Below are 20,650 nucleotides of genomic sequence, written 5' to 3' on the forward strand. Positions count from 1 at the left end.
TCCTCCAGCCTGAGCCTCCCTGAGAAGCTGTGCTTTGTTTTTGTGTTGAGGTTAAACCCTGGGCCTCGCCATGCTCAGAAAGCACTCTAGGGCTGAAGCCTAGCTCAGCGCCAGGCGTCACCTCTGTACCTGAGGCTAAGCCAAGGCTTCCCACCTGGATTAGTTCCCAGCACAGCTGAAAAGCTCCGCCTAGCATCTGTCACTCTACCCAATTTCAGCCAGTGATTGGATGACGTTAGCTGTCAGTCACGATGCAGAGGCGGGCCTGGAGGCCATCCATCCGGGATGCTGGGGGAACTGTCCAATCAGTGCGCAGAGGAAGGGGGAGGGCGGGCTTCCGCAATCTCGCGGGCTTTTCTTCCTTACCGACTGGGCTCCTCCTTCTCGGGGCTGAGTTCTCTGCTCCAGAAATCCGGGGACTCTGCGCAGCCTGTGTCCCTGGGGCTCTCCTGTACCCGGAGGTTCCTCCAGAGGACACCGGGTCACCACGGGGAAGCCAAAAATGGTGAGTTTGCGACTAGAGCTGAAGGTAGGCGGTCAGCACCTGCCTTGGGGCCCAGCGCGGGTGAGCTGCAGAGGGCATCGGAGTCCGCGCTGGAGGGTGGCCCTGTGCCCTGTCCCCTGGTTCCCTGGGTTTGGAAGGGCGGCTCAGGTCCCTGGTGTCCCCTTTGCTCCCTACTGGTGGCCCGACCCACTCTTCCCAACGTGGAGGAAGCAGGGCCACAAATGCACCTTCCTCCTCCCAGGGGAGCTCCTCCGGAGGCTGCTGTTTGTCCTCCAAATTGCAGGCGCCTCCTGCCTTCTAAAACCCACCTTCCCTCCACCTCACAGCTCAGCCAGACGTTCGTTCTTCCCACTCGGGACAAATGGACACCGTCTGCTAATTGTCACTTTTCATCTAGTGAAGTATTGGAAAGAATCTTCCTCCCTCCCTCCCTCCCTCCTTTCCTCCCTCCTTCCGCAGCCTTAACTTGTGATCCTCCTGCTTCAGCCTCCCACGTATCTGGAATGACAGTCCTGTGCCACTGTCCCTGCCAAGAAGAACACTTTTGAAAGCATTTTTTTCTATTTGTGAATATTATTCTTGAGGGGAAAGAATAATCACTTAACACTTCCTTGTGTTTGGTCCAAATAACTGCCTTAAAGGGAATAAGGAGGTTGTTTATAGATCCCAGGGATATGGAATCGTGGGCTTCATCAATAGAGTATAACTGCTCCCTTTTCTGATAGTCCATGATGTAGAGTCACCCCAGTCATGTAGTCACGTAAGCACACAGGGTAATAATGATGTAGGGACAAAGGAGGCAAGGCACTGAAGATAGCCAGAAACAGTTTTATCTGGCTGCAGCCAGTCTCAGAGGGCCCAGCTTTTGCTGTAATCAATCAATCAATCCCCTGAACCCCAAGTTCAGGTGGTTTCAGAATTTTATACTCATCATGTAAGGGGAGGGACTCAGAAGTTCACATTGTAATACTGAGACCCTCAAATAACTCTCAGACCACACAGTCTCATTCCAGTTAAGCCTTTATTGCTGGCTCCTGGCAGACACTCTGCTCTCGAAACAATGAGATGGTCAAAGTGATGCACGTGCCTTCAGTTGACTCCATATTTAAGCACAAATACCATAAAAGGGACGTTTGGGAGTTCAGGCAGTGCAAGCAAGGCTGAAAGTTTCAGTCAGTTAGTCTCCAGTTGGCACCATAGATCATTCTTTTTTTTTTTTTTTTTTTTTTTTTTTAAAGAGAGTTGGGGGGGGAGAGAGAGAGATAGAGATAGAGAGAGAGATTTTTAATATTTATTTTTTAGTATTTGGCGGACACAACATCTTTGTTTGTATGTGGTACTGAGGATCAAACCCGGGCCGCATGCATGCCAGGCGAGCACGCTACCGCTTGAGCCACATCCCCAGCCCGGCACCATAGATAATTCTGTGTTCTTGGGGGCTTTTCATGAAAAAAAGAATACAAACTGCCCCAGTCATGACTTTTTTGTGTGTCATGGCTGAGTTCACAAAATGGAGTTACCATAGTCAAGTTGTCACATACACACATAAAAGCCACTTTTTGTTTCTCTGTTCTGGCTAGGATCTCCCTCTTTGAGAAACCAGATTTAAAGAGAAGAGTTTATGTAGCTAGGTTAATGGGGTTTATTAGGAACCATCAAGAAAATGGAGTCTAATCTGAGCCTAGGAAAACCAGAAAAACACCTGAGAAATTGAAATATTAGTGTCCCATGACCCTGGGCAGGTCCTAACAAGGGATAATGAAGTAGCTCCCAGTAAAACAGGGAGATGCTAATGAAACCACCCTAGGCTGTTCCTGCCCTGGTTTCTGCTCCCTGCCCCATCAGTCCACCAGTTACCTACCCTTTGTCCTTCCACTTGCATCCCCCATCACATGCACAATAAAGAGAAAGAACAGGAATGTGGGAGAACAAAAGGCCACCTTAGGTATAAAAGGGAGAAGACCTCGGTTTTCCAGGGATTTCTCTTTTCCAGTCGCCATCTTCCTGGGGGGTGGGGGCGAATCTTTTCTGCTCTTCCTTAATTAAGCCTTCCACTTTCCACTCTCCACGTGCTTCTCTGGTGTTATACTTCAGCATTTGGGGAAGCAAGGACCCGTCACAGTAAACACGGGTAACACTGTAGATCCTGACCTGAACCTTGGGCTCCTCCTGCCTCAGGCTCCCCAAGCAACTTCTTTTGTTAATTGTTGTTTGTTTCCGTGGTGAGGGTAACACCCAGGGCATCACCCATGCTGGGAAAGCAGTCTCCCCGAGCCATAGCTCAATCCCATCCTTACCAAGTTCCAAGCAAAGGCTTCTAACTTGGAATTTTTTCCAGCCCAGCCAAGACTTGTCACCTGAAAAGAACTGTCACTCTAGGCAATTTTAGTTAGTGATTGGATAACCTTAGCTGTCAGTCACACGGCAGAGATGTTCCTGGAGGTGGCCCATTAGGGATGCTGGGGTGGAACTGTCCTCACCAACTCGGCTCTTTCCTTTCCGGGCCCCATGTGCTCTGCTCAAAAAGCCTAGGTGATTCTGAGCAGCCAGTGTCCCCGAGATCTCTGGTGTCTGGAGTTTCCTCAAGAGAACACCAGGTCCCCAAGGAAGACAAAAATGGTGAGTTTGTGACGAGGGCTGAAGGTACGTGGTCAGCACCTACCTTGGGTTTCCCACAATTGGGTGAGCTGCAGAGCCTGGCGGAGTTGCCTCTGGAGGTTGCCCTGGGTCTCTGTCCCCTGGTCCTGGGGGTTGGGCTGGATGGTAGATCCTTAAAGTCACCTCGCTGGCAGCTGATCCTGAGCCTCTGTCCACTGGTCCTGCGGGGTGAGCTGGATGTTGGGTGCCCTACCTCTGTCCACTGGTCCCTCGGGGTGAGCTGGGTGTTGGGTGCCCTAGGTTGGTGCAGAGGGTGCAGTCTAGTCCTTCATGGTGGATGGCCCTGGGCTTCTGCTCTCTGGGCTGGTCCCTGAGGTCAGCTGCAGAGCATGAGGCCCAGTTCCCACTGGCAGGTGACCTTGAGCCCTGTCCCTGTCCCTTGGCTTCCATTTTTGAATGGGTGCCTCAGGTCCCTGGCTTCCCCTCCTCTCCCTGCTGGTGGCCCACACCCTCTCTTCCAAATGTGTAGGAAGCAGGATGGCAAATCTACTTTTCTTCCTCCAGTTTAGTTTCTCCATAGGCTGCTGTAGGTCCTTCATTTGCAATTGCCTGCTGCGTTCTAAAATGCCATCTTCCTCTTCTCTTCCCATCCTTCTCAAATATCTGGTCTTCCTCCTGTGTTTCCAATGGACACAGTCTATTAATTTTCACTTTCTCTCTAGTGAAGTATTGCAAGGAATATATTGTTTTTATGTTGGGGATCAAAACTAGAGAAGCTTTATCAGTGAAATCCTCAGGCACACCCCCTCCCTTATTTTTTATTTATTTATTTTTTTAAAGTGTGATTCTATCTCAGTTGTTTTGTATGTTCACTTCCAGGTTGTGATCCTCCTGGCTCAGTCGCCTGTGTCCCTGGCATTGCAGGCCTGTGCCCCTATCCCTGGCAAGAATAACACTTTTGAAAGCATTTGTTTTCTGTTCTGAATATCATACTTGAGGGGAAAGAATAATCACTTGACACATCCTGTGTTTGGGTAAAATAGCTGCTTTAATGAAATAAGGCACCTCTTATAAGGGATATTGAATCTTGGTCTACATCCCCAGCCCTTTTTTGTTTGTTAGTTTTTGCAGAAGTTATTTATTTGTTTTACTTGGTTTTCATTACTTGTACATGGCAGTAAAAACATTTTGACACATTATACATAAACAGAGTTTAACTTCTCCTTTTTGTGGTTGTACATAATGGTCATTTAGTCATATACGCACATAGGATAATGATGCTTGATTTATTATACTGTCCTTCACCCCCAGCCCTTTTAAACTTTATTTTCAGACAGGATCTGGCTATGTTGTCTAGCCTCACCTGGAACATGTGATCCTCCTGCCTCAGCTTCTCAATTCTGTTGGAATTAAAGGCTCTGGCCACCATACCTGAAGAATATAGTTTATTTTGACTCAAATATTAATGACCATCCTCAGGAACATGAGGATGTTCATTTAACTTATCCTGAATGATGTATGTGTTCCACTCTGGAAGAAATTACATTTTTTATTTTTTTTTTTAATACCAAGGATTGAACCCAGGGGTAATTAACTAGTGAGCCATATCCACAGCCCTTTTTATATTTTATTTTGAGGCCTGATTGTCTTTAGGGCCTCACTAAGTTACTGAGGCTGGCTTTGAATTTAGCAGTCCTCCTGACTCAGTTTCTCAACCTGCTGGTTTTGTAGTTGTGCTCCAGTGTGCATAGCCGAGAAGAACATTTGTGAAGAAAGTTATGTAAGAATACATTAACCAGTTGCATTGGTAGGATCATCAGATCGGTGACTACAGTAAAAAGGGTTGGGGGATTTCTTCTTTAGGTCTGTTATTACATTGTTAGCTTTGGAAGATGGTGCTTATATGTCAAATAAGGTTGGTAATATATACTGAGAAGTTTATTTGTTCTGAGAATTTTGAACTAACACAGAAATTGAGGTAATTGGCTTTTAAAGGGCTTACGATAGCCCAAGATAATTTTTGCCATTCATCCAGAACCCTGTCTTACTGCCTTCATGGTGGTTTAGTTCCCCAAAGTCAAGTGGTCTGAAGTTCCATTGATATAGAGCAAGTTCATAGAGAATTTCAGTTCATACCTGCAAAAATTCTTTGCTTCTCCTTTTATCTTTCTTAGGAATAAGCACCATATCCGATTTTCTCAGGCAAGTTTCCTTTGGACACCTCACAGAGTCCTATGTTCTCAATCACTAGTGTTTCCTGGGCCTGCCACAATGTGCCCACAGGTATCATGTATCCTGCATCGTTCAAGGAATTTTAGGCACTTGGTCAGCTCCTCTTAGAGGGCAGTCTAAGGTGTAAAGTACAGCCTTTGGGGGATCAGCTGGAAGTCTTGGGGCTAAGGAATGTTCTAGAACAAGTGTCATCTAGACAACTAACTTCTTGGGACTTATTTTTCCCAAGCCCTGTTCCCATTCCTTGGAGACAGGTGTGCAGTCAGCCTGTGGATGCTGGTGCTGAGGGGCCAGGTCACCAGTGATTCCTGACCCTTGCAATCTCTCACAGTGTGAAAGAACAAAAACTATCCCAGAGCCTAAGGACGAGCCACCCCAGTGCAGTGCTGTGAAAACCCGAAAAGCCTCATAAGCTGGAGTCATGGTCCAGGTCTCTTGGGAGAGTGATCATACAGTGCTTCAGTGGGTATGTCCAGGTGTGAGGATGTCCCGGCTGGCAGGGACCTTCCGTACTTCTTGAGCCTATTAGGTTTGCTTCCTCAGCACCAGCCATTTTGTCTTTATCACTTTGAAATGATCTGCTTATTATCTGAAGCCCAAGTTTATTTATTAAAAACCAAATATGGTGAAATATTATGAAAAAGAGAAGACAGAGGGGATTTTAGAAAGTCTACTTACATTTTCATTTGTTAAATATTCTAATTTGCAGCAACATTCAGTGGTGCACCCCTGTACCTTTTGGTGCTCCAGATGTTGAGGCAGGAAGGTTTAAAGTTTGAGGACATCTTTACCAACTTAGGGAGACCCTATGCAACTTGATGAGACTTCAAAGATTGGGGATGTGGTTCAGTGGTCAACTGCCTCTGGGTTCAATCACAAGTATTAAAAAAATATGCCTCATCTTTGTGCCACCACGCTGGCAGCTAGACTATTAGCTTATGAAATTTAGCAGTTACATAATACTATATTCATACTCACTGTGATCTCTACAAGATTTTCACTGATCTTAGATATGGTCCACTATTTCCATTTTTAGGCGTAGTTTCTGTTAAGTTCACCAAGAAGTACAGCACTCCTGGTCCTGGATTTCACAAAATTTACTAAAATGCTCAGGGTTTTTTCAGAGAGAGTAGATCTTGGGGAAGTTCAGTCTCCTAAAATCTGAAGTGCACACCACCACACCAGGAGTTATAATGACTTTTAAAGATAAGTCACCCATTTCTCTCAAAGTGGAAACAGTATTGAAAATCAGTTTCCTTGCTTTTCTTCATAGTTTTGAAATTTGTATATATAACTCTTCCTCTTTCCTTTATGCCACAGTCTGGCTGCAGCAAGATAACCGGGGGGTGATGAACAACTTGTGTAGGTTGATACAGCAGGAGTGGGAGCCATTTATTGTAGGACCGGAGGGGTATATATACATTCCACACAGCTTATCTTAATTAACATAAACTAGATACAGCAGTCAACCAATAAGGAATCTCCACACTTAATGGCTCGCTGGCGTTACTTCATAAACCACTCCCCCTGGCAAAATGCCAGGCGCCCTCTTGACTTGTTTACAGATCCTAACATTTCCCCCTTTTGTTTAATTTAAATAACAACCATAGTGGTTTTTACACAAACACCATAAATAGTCTGCTACAAGCAGAAGGGGAGGATACAACATGCCACAATACCAAGCCAATTGATGGCTCCATGCAAGAAGCCCTTTGAAAAAATTATACCAGCAATAACACTGTTAGCAAAGATACTGAGTTACAGTTTGTTGTAGATTACAGTTTGTTGTCTCAATCCAGGTAAAGCAGTGTCTCAATAGATTAACTCACAGTCCAGGTAAGTTCTGCAGGCAGCTAGCTTAAATCACAGTCCAGGTAAGTTCTGCAGGCAGCTAGCTTGATCCGAAGTCTCAGTAACACTGGAAATTCTTCCACCTTCGTCTTCACTGGCACTGGGACAAAGGCAGGAACTCCAGATGGCTAAAGAAAATCCTGTAGTATTCTAGCAGGCACTAAGAAAACACCCTTCTGAACAATTTAGTACATTATCTCAGGGTTTTTTACATTTGAAATAGGCCTTAATAGTGCTCATTACTCATTAGCTTCCAGGTGTGGGAGAACCATTGTAGTTACTGGCCTTGGAAATGATCAAACTTCAGGGACCCGGGCTGTCTTCTGGCTGCAGTGTCCCAGGCAGCCCCAGATGGCCCCGGGGAGAGTCCGGGGAGTGTTCTGGACTCAAACTGCCATTGGGCACAGCGAGCAAGAGCCTGCGAGACTGTGCCTCTGGTCAGGTTTGGATTTGGGCTCTCGCAGTGGTGTCCTGCTCCCTGGGCTGGAGGGTGGGGAAGAGCCAGCTGCCGCTGCTTGGAAAGTCCTTTCTGCGCCATGACTGGCTCGTGCATGTGACAGCCTTTATGTACCCTCCGGTAAATAAAAGTATTCAGTAATAGCCTTTTGTTGCAACTTTTTTCCTGATAATCCTTCTTCTTCTTAACTTTCTTTTTTTTTTTAATATTTTTTTATTTTTTAGTATTTGGTAGACACAACATCTTTGTTTGTATGTGGTGCTGAGGATCGAACCCGGGCCGCACGCACGCCAGGCGAGTGCGCTACCGCTTGAGCCACATCCCCAGCCCTTCTTCTTAACTTTCTTTTTCTTTCTGATTAGAGTTCCTGGACTTCCATCAACACATGCCCTAACTATTCTTGGTTCCACTGGGGTGTTTCCTTCTCTTAGCAATTTACTTAATACCCCTTCCATATTTTCATCATAAAGACAATACAATACACTGAGACAAAACAAGACACAAACATGCTGTATTAATCCTCTCCATCTTCTTAAAATGGTCATTCTTTCTTTCGCCCTGTCTGCTTAGGGATGAGCAGATTTGCTCCCGTCCTATCTTTTTATGGACGGGCAGCTTTTTTTTTCATCACCCCTGAGTGTCCCAGGGCTCCCCGTACGGGCCACCATCTGGTGCAGCCCAGCTGCAGCAAAATAACCGGGGGGTGACGATCAACTTGTGTAGGTTGATACAGCAGGAGTGGGAGCCATTTATTGTAGGACCGGAGGGGTATATATACATTACACACAGCTTATCTTAATTAACATAAACTAGATACAGCAGTCAACCAATAAGGAATCTCCACACTTAAAGGCTCACTGGCATTACTTCATAAACCACTTCCCCTGGCAAAATGCCAAGCACCATCTTGACTTGTTTACAGACCCTAACACCTTTACTCTTGCATTATTATGGAAAAGGTATTCAGTATGTAATATTGTTTCTTATGTATATATTTGTGAATCTTCCATGGTGTGGTAGTTGATTCACTTTTTTATTAAATTTATTTTTCATAGTGATTATAGTCTTATATAGTACATTAGTCAGGGTTCTCCATTGGAACAGAATTAACAAGAAGAATGAATACAAAAAGGAGATTTATTGGATTGTCCTAGGTGACCAGAAGCTGGAGAGTTTTCCATGGCCGTCTGCTGGCTGGGGAGCTGGATAAGTAGTAGTTGTGCAGCCCAAGGTGCTGAAGCCTCTGAACAAGAGAGATCAATGGTGCTACCCTAGTGTGAGATCCAATGCTTCTGGAAACTCCCTGGAGAATCACTGGCAGATCAGCTTTGGAAGAGTGAAGAAGGAAAAGTCTGATATCCTCAGGCAGTCACAGCAGCAGTGGAAAACCCATCTGTGTAGAATTGAGCTTGCATCTGCAGCTGCTCCATGTTGTTGCAACTTTTATTTCATGCAAACCACCATCCTATTTGATGATGTTACCCACACATATGGAGGTTTTCCAGTTTGCTATCCCACATGTCATTCACTTCTAGACACAGCCTCATGGCCAAACCCAGAAGCCCATCAATCATCAGTCTCTCTTAATCCCATCAAGGTGAAAATTCACATGAACCATCACATAGTATAATACACCCCTTCTCGCTAGCTCATAGTCTCAACTCTTTTCAACATCTTGGACTTGGCATGCAATTCTTTTTAATTATTTTTGGTTCAGTTAAGTAATGTTTGTAGAGGTATTTTGCATTTATGATCATGAGAGTAATTCATAGCTTCCTCATTTTATCAAGTTAATTTTTTTAAAAAAAAAGGTGAGAGAATTTTTAATATTTATTTTATTTTTTTTTAGTTTTTGGCGGACACAACATCTTTGTTTGTAAGTGGAGCTGAGGATCGAACCCGGGCCTCACGCATGCCAGGCGAGCGCACTACCGCTTGAGCCACATCCCTAGCTCCTATCAAGTTGATTTTGATAGTAATGTAACGTATGCCTCCAAAGAAATTAGAAGGTGTTTTCTCTGCTTCTGCATTCTCAAAAGAAATGTAGAAAATTGGTGGCAGTTCTGGAGTGTCTGGTAGCAGCCTGTAGGATGTCTAAAAGTCCTACATTTCACTTTTTTGATGGTAATGAGTTATTGAGTCAGTTTCTTCTCTAGGCACAGGCCCATGTGTTTTGTGTATTTGTCCTTCTGTGTATGTTGTAGGAGATGGTCTTTCTGAAATTATTGGGCCACTTCCTCTAAGTTATCAATTTGTGTCAAGTGCATGTTCATGATATTGTTGAAGAGCCCATGGATGGTAATGGTGGGTCTTTTAATTCTAATGGATAGATTCTGTGTCCTCAGTTTTCTTAATTGTTTATGTTATTTTATTTCTCATAGCTTTGTTTTAATTTATTTACTTTTATGTGTTGACAAGGAATGAACCCAGTGTGTAACTGGTGCTAGGCAAGCTCTCTACACTGAGCCATAACCTCACTCCTGTCCTCTGTTTCCTTAGCCACATATTAGTTTGTCAGTGATGCTGATGTTCAGGAAGAACTTGGTTTTGCTGACTGCTGATTTCTTTTTTTTTTTTTTCCTATATTTTTTTCTTAATTTAAAAAAATTGTTCATAGATCTTTATTTATTTATATGTAGTGCTGAGAATTGAACCCAGTACCTCACACATGCAGGGAGAGTGTGCTACAGCTGAGCTCCAGCACCAGCCCCTGCTGATTTCTTGATTGTTGTTTCACCAACACCACCTCTTACCTGCCTGTGCTTAATTTACCCTTACCTTGCTCTTTTTTCTTTGCTTTCCTTAAGTATTGGGTCAATGATTGCTTTTATCTCTTCTTTTCTAATATGTGCTTTGGATAGTGTAGATACCCCCAGTGCTCCATCTCTGCTGTTTTCCATGTTGGACTTTTTAATTTCATTTTTCTAAACATGATCAAATTTACCCTTGAGTAACCTCGTCTTCCTATGTCTGTTTAGAGCCCTTTGTTGCATCTCCCATTGCTTAGAGGTTTTCCAGCTGCTTCTGATCTGATTTCTGCTTTAACTCCCATGTTCTTTGAGCCTACTTGGGATTTCACTGGCATTGCACACTTGTTGAGGTGAAGTTTATGGCTCAGAATGTGGCCTTTTCTGGGGAGTCGTACTATGATCCTGAGGAGGCTGTGTGTTTCACTGTTGACTAATGGCCAGGGGTCACAGACCCAACAGAGTTGTGGTGATGTCTCCCAATGTAGCCATGTATTCTTCATTGTCCTGGGAAGTTTTGTATGTCTCTGCCTGGTGTATTTTGACTTTGTTTCAGGTGCATGCATACTAGCAATTCAAGACAGTTACTTGAAAGTTTAGCCTAGAGCCACCACAGTGGCACATCCCTTTAATCCAAGCAGCTCAGGACTCTTAGGCAGGAGGATCAGAAGTTCAAAGGTAGGCTCAACAAGTTAGGCACTGAGCCACTTAGAGAAATTCTCTCTCAAAATAGAAATAATTAAGAATAAAATAGGGCAGTGAATGTGGCTTATTTGTTATGCACCCTTTGGTTCAATCCTTGGTACAAAATATAAATAAAGAAAAAAATAAGTGAATAGAAAAACATTAATCCCAGGGATTCTGGAGTCTTATCTTACTCAGGCACGGTCAATCTCACGTCTGGTATTTTTCCATTCATGAGTTAAGTTTTCCTGTTCCTCAGTATTCTTTGTACATTTTTTAAAAGTGAATGAAATTTATTTCTTGGGGATGGGGTTGTGGCTCAGTGGTAGAGTGCTTGCCTAGCATGCATGAGGCACTGGGTTTGATTCTCAACACCACATACAACTGAAAGAAGTTCCATCAACAACTAAAAAAAAAATTAAAAACAGAAAATATGTTTTTCCTTTTCTCCTATACTATGGTTCCTGTTTGTTGAAGGCTTCATGCCTTTGCTTAGAGACTAGGTGTCTGAGCTATTTTTAGTGAATTATTTTGTGTTCAGTTCCTTTGAAAGATTTCCCTGAATGGTAGGGTCATCTGAAAGAATGGAAACTTTAGGAGTTTCAGAGCTGACAGGCTGTGAATTTGGAGACTGATACCCAGCAGCTGTGCTCTCTGACATTTCACCATGAGGGCTGGCCACAGCTGCAGGTAGCTGTAATGCAGTAGTAGAAGCAGCCAACAAAATAGCAGAGAAAGAACAATCCCTCTTCAGGTTGAGCGTAGTAAAAGTCCCTAATGTGTATGAGTCTTTAGGCCATTGACAAGCTTGTTTCCATATAAGAAATAAAAACTTCACTCTCCAATATATTGCCCCAATTTCCTTTTTAATGTCCTCAAAACTTGTTTATGTGTAAAAGTAAAAGCCCAGCTGTGCTCAGGCCTCAGGCTTTAGGAATTTTTTTTTGGGGGGGGAGGGGTCTATGGTGTCACAATCAATTATTGCTACCAGATCTCAGTGTCCCTTGGCCTCATTTCTTTCTACACCCAAAACTATAAAAGAACAGTAGAAACAGCAAAATCTCACTTGTCTGGTTTTTGTGAGTAATTGTGCTGGAGCCTGTGCTTTAACACACAGTGGTGCTATTTAAAACTCTGCTGTGCCTTTGCTCTGCAGATCCCCACCTAGAGAGAGCAACCAGTGCTGAGCATGTGGGTCATGGTCCTCTTTTTAATGTTTCCTCCTGGTCTGTGTGAACTTCCTTCTTTTCTCAGAATATCTCGGTGGTTTTATTTGGGGGAGCATACTGTGGAGTGAAACCTCAGGTGCTTCACCACTAAATCAAATCCCCAGAACCTTCCTCCTTAACTTTTATTTTTGTTAACTTTTATTCAGGATTTTGCCAACTTGATTAGGGCCTAATTAAGTTGCTAAGGCTGGCACTGAACTTGCAAGCCTCCTGCCTCAGGTTTCTGAACCTGGGTATTATTGAGACCTGATTTCTAAAAGAAACTCTCTGAAAATTTCTTTGTCAAATTTTAGGTGATGGTTGAGCCGGTAGACAATAGTTTGCTTTCTTGCTAGATGCAGGCTGTTTGTTTACTTAAATCCTTTTAAGGAATTTCTGCTGATTTTTTACAGTGATTACTTCTGATGTAGAAGAGTGAGATTTGGTCTTAGGCATTAATATATTTCCATGGTTGAGCTGGAGTTGTGGCTCAGTAGTAGAACACTCACCTAGTACATGTGAGGCCATGGGTTCAATCCTCAGTACCACATTAAAAAATAAATAAATGAATAAATAAAGATATTGAATTCAATTACAATTAAAAAACAAAATATTTTAAAGAAGATAATTCTGGGACTGGGATGTGGCTCAAGCGGTAGCGTGCTCGCCTGGCATGCGTGCGGCCCGGGTTCGATCCTCAGCACCACATACAAACAAAGATGTTGTGTCCGCTGAAAAACTAATAAATAAATTTAAAAAAATAAAGAAGATATTTCCATGGTGATTTTAGTGTAAATTGCCCCAAACTGAAGAAGATGTGTGTAGTCTGTTGTCAGTGACCAGGCCCTCACACTGAGATGTCAGGCCAGTGTCCAGCATCAGATAGGGTCAGGCTGAAGGGATCGTGAATGTTAAACCATGGCTGCTGTACTGCACTCTTCTTTATGACTGCTTCATGGAGCTGATGTGAACCTTTCAGGGCTTTGGGGCATGATGACATTGTTGTTCTGATGGTTTGGATTGTGTTTCCACTTTTGTTCTATTTCATGGCCGGAGTGAGATGGTTCCAGGCTCCCCATTGTGTCATTTTGCTATGAGTGTTGAATTGTTTTTCTTCTTATCACTAGGGAATCATATAACATGTTCTTCTACAAAACTAAATTTCCACAGGTGCAATGGTGCATGATTGTGTTCCTAGCAGCCTTGGAGGATGAGGCAGAAGAATCATAAATTTAAATGCTACCCTCAGCCTCTCACAAGGCCCTGAGGAAGTTTTTGAGTGCTGTGTCAAAATGGCATATGTACTGGGGATGTGGCTCAGTCATTAAGTGCCCTATGGTCAGTCCCTGCTTATTTACTTTCTAAATGTTTCTGACCACAAATAAATATAATGGATTTTTTTGTCAGTTCATTAAAAGTGTTTTAGTATTTCATATTTGAATGTATAATAAATGGATTTTTGACTACGGAATTAGTGCCTTTGCCACCAGATTCGAGTTTGCCTAGACCATCATTGTGATCTGTATCCAAGACACCTGCTCTCACTCATCTTTCCATGCTGTGAAGGCCAGCCCACTGAAGCCTTCCTCATGGTCTGTTACTCACCTCTGCTGATACTGTGCTGCTCAGGAGATCACATGTTTTAAGTCCTTGAGAATGGTTGTGTGTCAGTGGCAGGGGCACCTTCTGGCAGGTGATATTTTTGGCTGTTCCATCACGGGGCAGACATCATAGTATTGTTATGATCGTACATGAAGTGGCGTGTTTCACACCCAAACTGTATTAGATAGGTGAGGATTCTGGGTTGCAACCCTGCTTCTTTATCACACCCTATAAATGCTTCTGTCTTAGGTTTGTTTGCACCACCATCATTACAGGCAGGAGGAAACTCTTTCACAACAGACACCAGTGCACATGTGGCCTACTCTTGACCAAACTGCCCTTGAGTGGAACATGTCTATGTGGAACATGACCTTATGGTAGTGAAGTGATTGCTTTTCAGTAGGTTATTGACAATTCTTGTACATTCGTTGTTGCTATGAGATTTAGAAATTCATGTCTGCTTTTCAATAAGAAAACTGTTTTGAGACTTACAAAACTTTGCAAGGTTTTTGTTTGGACAAGGTGACATCTTTGGGTCATTGAGTTATATGTAAGACATGTTCCATCTTTCAACTTACCTAATTCTGCTTTGACAGTAACCTTGAGAAATCATCAAATTTTTGTGTTTATTAATCATTGTGCATGTTTACTATTTTATTAATTTTTTAATGGAGAAATGTACCTGCAAACTTCTAGTTGTTCTCTTCTTGTAATCCCACAACATGAATCCCTAGTTCACAAATTCTGGCAACCTGAGTGTCAAGTTGTCTAAATGTTGTCTGTAGGGGAAGCTTCTTTGTGATCAATGCTCAGAAGTCATGGGTGGGGACTGTTCTAGGCATTTCCTTAAAGAAGGAACAATAGACTTTCAGAAAGAATCAAGAGATCAGTGAATGCAGTGTTGTCTATATTAACTGTGTAGGCACACTGACCCACTGTGGTTGGTAGAATCTCTCTCAGTTGCTGAGTTCTGTGATTGCAACAATGTCCTACTCAGTCAGCTTTCTTTCCTCAGGGTAAGTACTCTCGAGGGTGCTAATATTAGCTCTCAACTTCCGAGAAGGTTGTTAGGACATGTAATAGAGGTGTAGCCAACAAAGTGACCCAGGATCCTGTGTTACTTCCTGTGAACTCACCAATGGTAGGGAGAAAATCACTAAATTGCTTGCCTTCTGAGTGGCCCAATTCTACTGTTAAAATGTTTGTGAGGAATTGAGTGCAGAAAAGTTTTGTTGGACCAAATCATGGAATTAATCAGAAATTCATAGAATCATGTGAACATCAAGCATATTGAGTACATATTTCTTCTGCTGTCAATCTGTCCTGACCTCCAGTAAACATTTGTGGGATATTTTAGATCTCAGTGACCTTTGAGGATGTGGCTGTGAACTTCACCCAGGAGGAGTGGGCATTGCTGGATCCTTCCCAGAGGAACCTTTACAGAGATGTGATGCTGGAAGTCCTCAGAAACCTGGCTTCTATAGGTAATAATGATGTTTTATTTTAAATTAATCTAATAGAGAACTCATGTTTATTTTGGTCATTTATATAGAACATGTAAAGGGAATCCATTGTTGAATTATTGCAGCATAAAAGGCACCTACAAGTTTGGCAAAGCATTTCTGTCTCCTAAAAATTCCTAAAGATTGTTCTGGTTTCTCATTTCAGAAAACAAATGGTATGAAAAAGACATTGAAGATGAGATCAAAAATTCTGAGATTATTCTAAGGTAATTGTACCCACAAGAGGAGTTCTTGAGGGAATGTGAGAAAGTCATATAATTTTTAAAACAGACCAACCCAAGAAGTATGCATAATTTGAAATGTATTTATTCTTATAAGATTTTTTTTACTAGAAATGTATACTTAACTGTAACAGATATTCAGTCTTTTCCAAGTACTTGGCATGCCAAAAGTATAGGAAATTGCATGTGAATATCACTATTTGGATAATTACCATAGGGAAGCTGCATTGCAAAGGATTATTTCCTTTGGATATCTTGATTTTCAGGCAATTTGAACACATCAGGAAACCTAGCCTTTACCTGATGTTGGTAGTAATGTAAGCCTAGGACCCATAAATAAGTATAAAATCATGAATGAATCAAGTATTGATAATGTGCTAGTCATTCTTCAAAGAAGCCATGTGGTAAACCTCAACAGCCAAGAAGATAGTGTGGGGAAACTTTCAATGAGATTCTAGTTCTTAACTGGACAAAAAAAAATTTTAATAGAGTAAGTCCATGTGGTTGTTATATGTGTGCCAAGGACTTCATATGCCCTTCATTCCTTCATAGGCACATCACATCTCACTCTGAACACAAATTCTACAAGCCTGAGAAATGTGAAGAGAAGCCATGTGAATTTAAACAGCACAGGCAATCCCTGGTTTCTCTTAAAAGTGTTCACACACAAATGTTAATACAAACAGAAGATGGACCCTATGAACGTACAGTATGTGGGAAAGTCTCCAGTTGTTCAAGTGACATTCAAAGGCATGAAGATACTCATACTGGGTGGCAACCCTATGAATATCAGCAATGTGGTGAAGCCTCATCTTCTCTCACAGATGTTCAACGACACATGAGAACACACAGTGGAGGAAAACCTTTTCAATGTGAGGTATGTGGGAAAGCCTTTCAGTTCTCCTCGTTAGTTAGAAGACATGAAAGAATTCATTCTGGAGAGAAACTCTATCACTGTAAACAAGGTGGTCAAACCTTTATTTCACACACAAATCTTCAAAGGCACAGGATCACACACACGGGGAATGCACATTTTAAACGTAAGGTATGTGGGAAGGACTTTGCTTATCCCAGTTTACTTAGAATACATCAGAGAACACATACTGGAGAGAAGCCCTATGAATGTAAGCACTGTGGAAAAGCCTTTGCTAGATCCAGTGAACTTCGCATACATGAAAGAACTCATACTGGAGAGAAGCCCTATGAGTGTAAGCAGTGTGGGAAAGCCTTTGTTACATCCAGTCACCTTCACTCACATGAAATAACTCATACTGGAGAAAAGCCCTATGAATGTAAGCAGTGTGGAAAAGCCTTTGCTAGATCCACTGACCTTCAGATTCATGGAAGAACGCATACTGGAGAGAAGCCCTATGAGTGTAAGCACTGTGGCAAAGCCTTCAGTCATTTCTCTGGCCTTCACTCACATAAAAAAATTCATACTGGAGAGAAGCCTTATGCTTGTGATCAGTGTGGCAAAGCCTTTGCTAGGTCCAATACCCTTCACAGACATGAAAGAACACATAATGGGGAGAAGCCCTATGAATGTAAGCATTGTGGAAAAGCCTTTGCTAGTTCTAGTTACCTTCCCAAACATGAAAAATCTCATACTGGAGAAAAGCTCTATGAATGTGAGCAGTGTGGCAAAGCCTTTTCTACATCCAGTTACCTTCAGATTCATGGAAGAACACATACTGGGGAGAAGCCCTATGAATGTAAGCAGTGTGGAAAAGCCTTTGCTAGATCCACTTCCCTTCAGATTCATGGAAGAACACATACTGGAGAGAAGCCCTATGAGTGTAAGCAGTGTGGAAAAGCCTTCACTCATTTCTCTGGCCTTCACTCACATAAAACAATTCATACTACGGAGAAGCCTTATGCATGTAAGCAGTGTGGAAAAGCCTTCACTCGTTCCTCTGACCTTCACTTACATAAAAAAATTCATACTGGAGAGAAGCCTTATGCATGTAAGCAGTGTGGCAAAGCCTTTGCTGCATCCAGTAGCCTTCAAAGACATAGAAGAACACATACTGGGGAGAAGCCCTATGAATGTAAGCAGTGTGGCAAAGCCTTTGCTAGTTCCAGTGAACTTCAAAGACATGGAAGAACACATATCGGAGAGAAGCTCTATGGTTGTAAACAATGTGGAAAAGCCTTTGTTACATCTGCTCAGCTTCACTTACATGAGGCAACCCATAGTGCAGAGAAATCATACTCATGAAAACAATTGGCAAAGTCTTCTGTTAATAAGGTTTTACTCATTAACATGTAATAAGTTTTCTGTAGAAAAATTCTTTGAATGTGGTAAATCAATATTTCTTGTCCATTTCAAAGAGAAGAAAGTGCTCACATGTTTGAATCTATCTATCTATCTATCTATCTGTCATCTATCTATCTATCTATCTATCTATCTATCTATCTATCTATCAATAGCACTGGGGATTTAGTCTGGTGGTCATCTATCACAGAGCCATGGTGAAGGCGATCTCCCACTCACTGTCTTGACAGGATCACAGTGAGGGTGAATGCTGGCAAAGCTGCACTGGTTGGTGGGAAACAGAAAGCATGAGACCCTTTTTTATATAATTGGGACTTTTCATTTTCATGCTTATGTTTCTGACAGGAGGCATGAGTATGTTAAATGTGAAACAAATTAAATTTCAGATGGCTAGAACATAACAGGTAGTTCATGCCTTGAAGGCTGTTCTGCTACCCCTCAGCATATCAAGGACAAAGTAGAAGGCTGTTCTTCTATCTCAGTACATTGAGGACAAATGTGATATTGTACAACAATCATCCTCTGAAAAGTCACGAGAATTTTAGACACCACATCGATTATATCAACTAGAACCCAAGCTCTTAGAAAACCTAATTATTATGCTTATTTTTCAAAGCCCACCATATGTAGTCTCATTTTTGATTGAGGAAAGTTATATTATACACTTAGGAAAGTTAAAACATATAAAGGTATATTCTCTTTTTATAACCCCTTTTTTACTTTACATAGGGATTTATGATGAACATAGTTAATATTGGCGGAAAGTGGACTGATGTTTAGAACTTACTTTCTATTGAGAAAGATTATAAAGATATGAGAACTAGTGCACCTTGACTGAGAAACAAAGAAACTCTTTCAGAAAGCAGCTCAACCAGGTTTATGAGAATAAATTTAGGAAGTAATTAAAGTAGCCTTATAAGGTATATTTTTAGAATAATGTTAGAAATATTATCCTATTTAGACTTTGGGGTTTAGAAATTCTGAAGTTTTCAGTTGTATGGGTTTCGGATATATTTTAAGAATGATTTATAAACTTTAGGATATTTTAAGTATAAGATTTAAGGGGACTTTTATAGATGAGAATTTTAGATTAGAAATAAAGTAAAGGTGTACTTTAAACTTCAAGGTTAATGATAGGTTCGGAGACTTAGAGTCTGGTTTCATAGTTTGGCATTAGTCAATAAGAAAATAGTAAATCTTGGGAAAATCTGAAAAATGTAAATTAGTGATGCATTTTATTAATGATTCTGTACTTTTAATAATTAAATAACTAAAGGTTATATCCTGGAAAAATGGAAATTAATGTTACGTTTTTTGTATCCCTAATCATGGTTAAGGAAATGTCATGTCTTGGCAAAAGTTTTAGATTGTATAATCAATGGCGTATCTGAATCTATAATGATGAGAAAATTTGCAATAAAAGATGGCCCAGAGAAAGCTGCATTAGAGCTCTCTCTCTCTGGAGATTTCTCCAACGGAAGGACTCCTGTCTCATCTTTTTGCCGACACCACTCATCCTTCAGGACCCCTGGACCCCGCGAGGGCAGGATAAGAACAGGATCAAGTCACCCTTTTCTCTACATGCCCTCACTACTGCAGTTCTTTCATCCTCACTGTGTCATGCAACTATTGATTTCTTTGACTTTTCTCACAACGATGCTGCCCACTGCTTTTTCTCAAAAATTAATTATTACTTCATGACTTCTCAATTTATTCTTTTGTGTGTTTCTAAAGTTTGGTTACACATTGTGTATGTGAGTTGAGACCTGTGCACTCCAGCATTCTGTAAAGATTGGCTAAATGTCTCTTTTTTCCTCCTTTGCTCCCTTCTTTCCTTCAGATTTCACCCAGGAGTGCTCCACCACTGAGCTTCCCCCTAGCCCTTTTATTGTTATTTTTTGAGATGGGGTGACGCTGGCCTCAAACTTGTGGTCACCCTGCCTCAGCCTCCTAGCAGCTGGGACCATAGAGATGTGCCCTTTTGTGCCCTGCTACTGGCCTCTTCCTTTTCCTTGGTGCCTTATTGTCCTGTTGATGACTCTGGGACCACCACTCTGTCACTCGTGTTTGTTCTAAGTCTCATGTGTTGTGTTGTATGTATGCACATTAAAAGGCAATATAAAAGTTGTAATTTGTATGTATTCTTTGGAGAGGCATCTTCTCAAAATATGCTTTGCCCTGTACTTAATTGAGTGGCTTTCTATTTCTTTTCTTTCCCTGGTGCCAGGGGCCCAATCTTGCCTTGTGCTTGCTAGACAGGTGCTTTAGCACTGAGCCCTCCCCTAGCTCAGGTGGTGAGGTTGCTGCTGCTGTGTGCATGGACCCCACTGAGGACCACTTTGGTAGATGCAGCTCTGCAGGTTTTTCCCATGTTTTCACCTGGTCCCTTTCTTAAACATCTTGTACAGCAGGGAATTTCAACCACTGACATCCACCTTAGCTTTTCTCCCCATGACTAATACTTAGGTGAAATATGCCAGAAAACCCAGGCTGGTCTTGTTTCTGTGTTCAGGGTACCTCAGTAACCCTGGGAACATAATCTGATGCTTTTCTTCATACACAGCCTGTGATCAAAACTAGGAAATGAGGGACCCAGTCAGATGCCCTAATGTATTGGTGCCCCCTTCTGCACCTAAGAATCTTAAATAAGCTTCTCCAGAGACCCTCACCATATTTCTACTATAATAAAACTCAACAAGAGAATGCCAAACAAAACCAAAACAGAATGAAACAAAAACGGAACAACA

The 20,650-nt window shown here is 42.1% G+C and overlaps 1 protein-coding gene across 3 annotated transcripts; it reads left to right on the forward strand.

Annotated features, from left to right (window-relative positions):
* The first annotated feature begins 321 nt into the window (after positions 1 to 321).
* On the forward strand, positions 322 to 19,378 carry LOC143639923 (uncharacterized). Of its 3 annotated transcripts, XM_077107949.1 has the most exons (6): positions 322 to 505; positions 3,033 to 3,124; positions 3,983 to 5,801; positions 15,242 to 15,368; positions 15,553 to 15,613; positions 16,181 to 19,378. In XM_077107949.1, the coding sequence occupies exons 3-6, from the start codon at positions 5,757 to 5,759 to the stop codon at positions 17,844 to 17,846; spliced, it is 1,899 nt and encodes a 632-aa protein (XP_076964064.1). In that variant the 5' UTR covers positions 322 to 505; positions 3,033 to 3,124; positions 3,983 to 5,756; the 3' UTR covers positions 17,847 to 19,378. The 3 variants fall into 3 exon arrangements, with proteins under 3 accessions (XP_076964064.1, XP_076964065.1, XP_076964066.1); XM_077107950.1 differs by lacking the exon at positions 3,983 to 5,801; XM_077107951.1 differs by lacking the exons at positions 3,033 to 3,124; positions 3,983 to 5,801.
* Positions 19,379 to 20,650: the final 1,272 nt, after the last annotated feature.

The sequence above is a fragment of the Callospermophilus lateralis genome (assembly GCF_048772815.1).
Source record: "Callospermophilus lateralis isolate mCalLat2 chromosome Y unlocalized genomic scaffold, mCalLat2.hap1 SUPER_Y_unloc_1, whole genome shotgun sequence".
NCBI lineage: Eukaryota > Metazoa > Chordata > Mammalia > Rodentia > Sciuridae > Callospermophilus > Callospermophilus lateralis.

Excerpts from the sequence above, each read along its gene's own strand:
- LOC143639923 (XM_077107949.1), top strand. The coding sequence starts at position 5,757 with ATGGTCCAGGTCTCTTGGGAGAGTGATCATACAGTGCTTCAGTGG. Across the intron at positions 15,369-15,552 it reads CAGAAACCTGGCTTCTATAG|AAAACAAATGGTATGAAAAA; the intron begins GTAATAATGATG and ends TTCTCATTTCAG. Across the intron at positions 15,614-16,180 it reads AATTCTGAGATTATTCTAAG|GCACATCACATCTCACTCTG; the intron begins GTAATTGTACCC and ends ATTCCTTCATAG.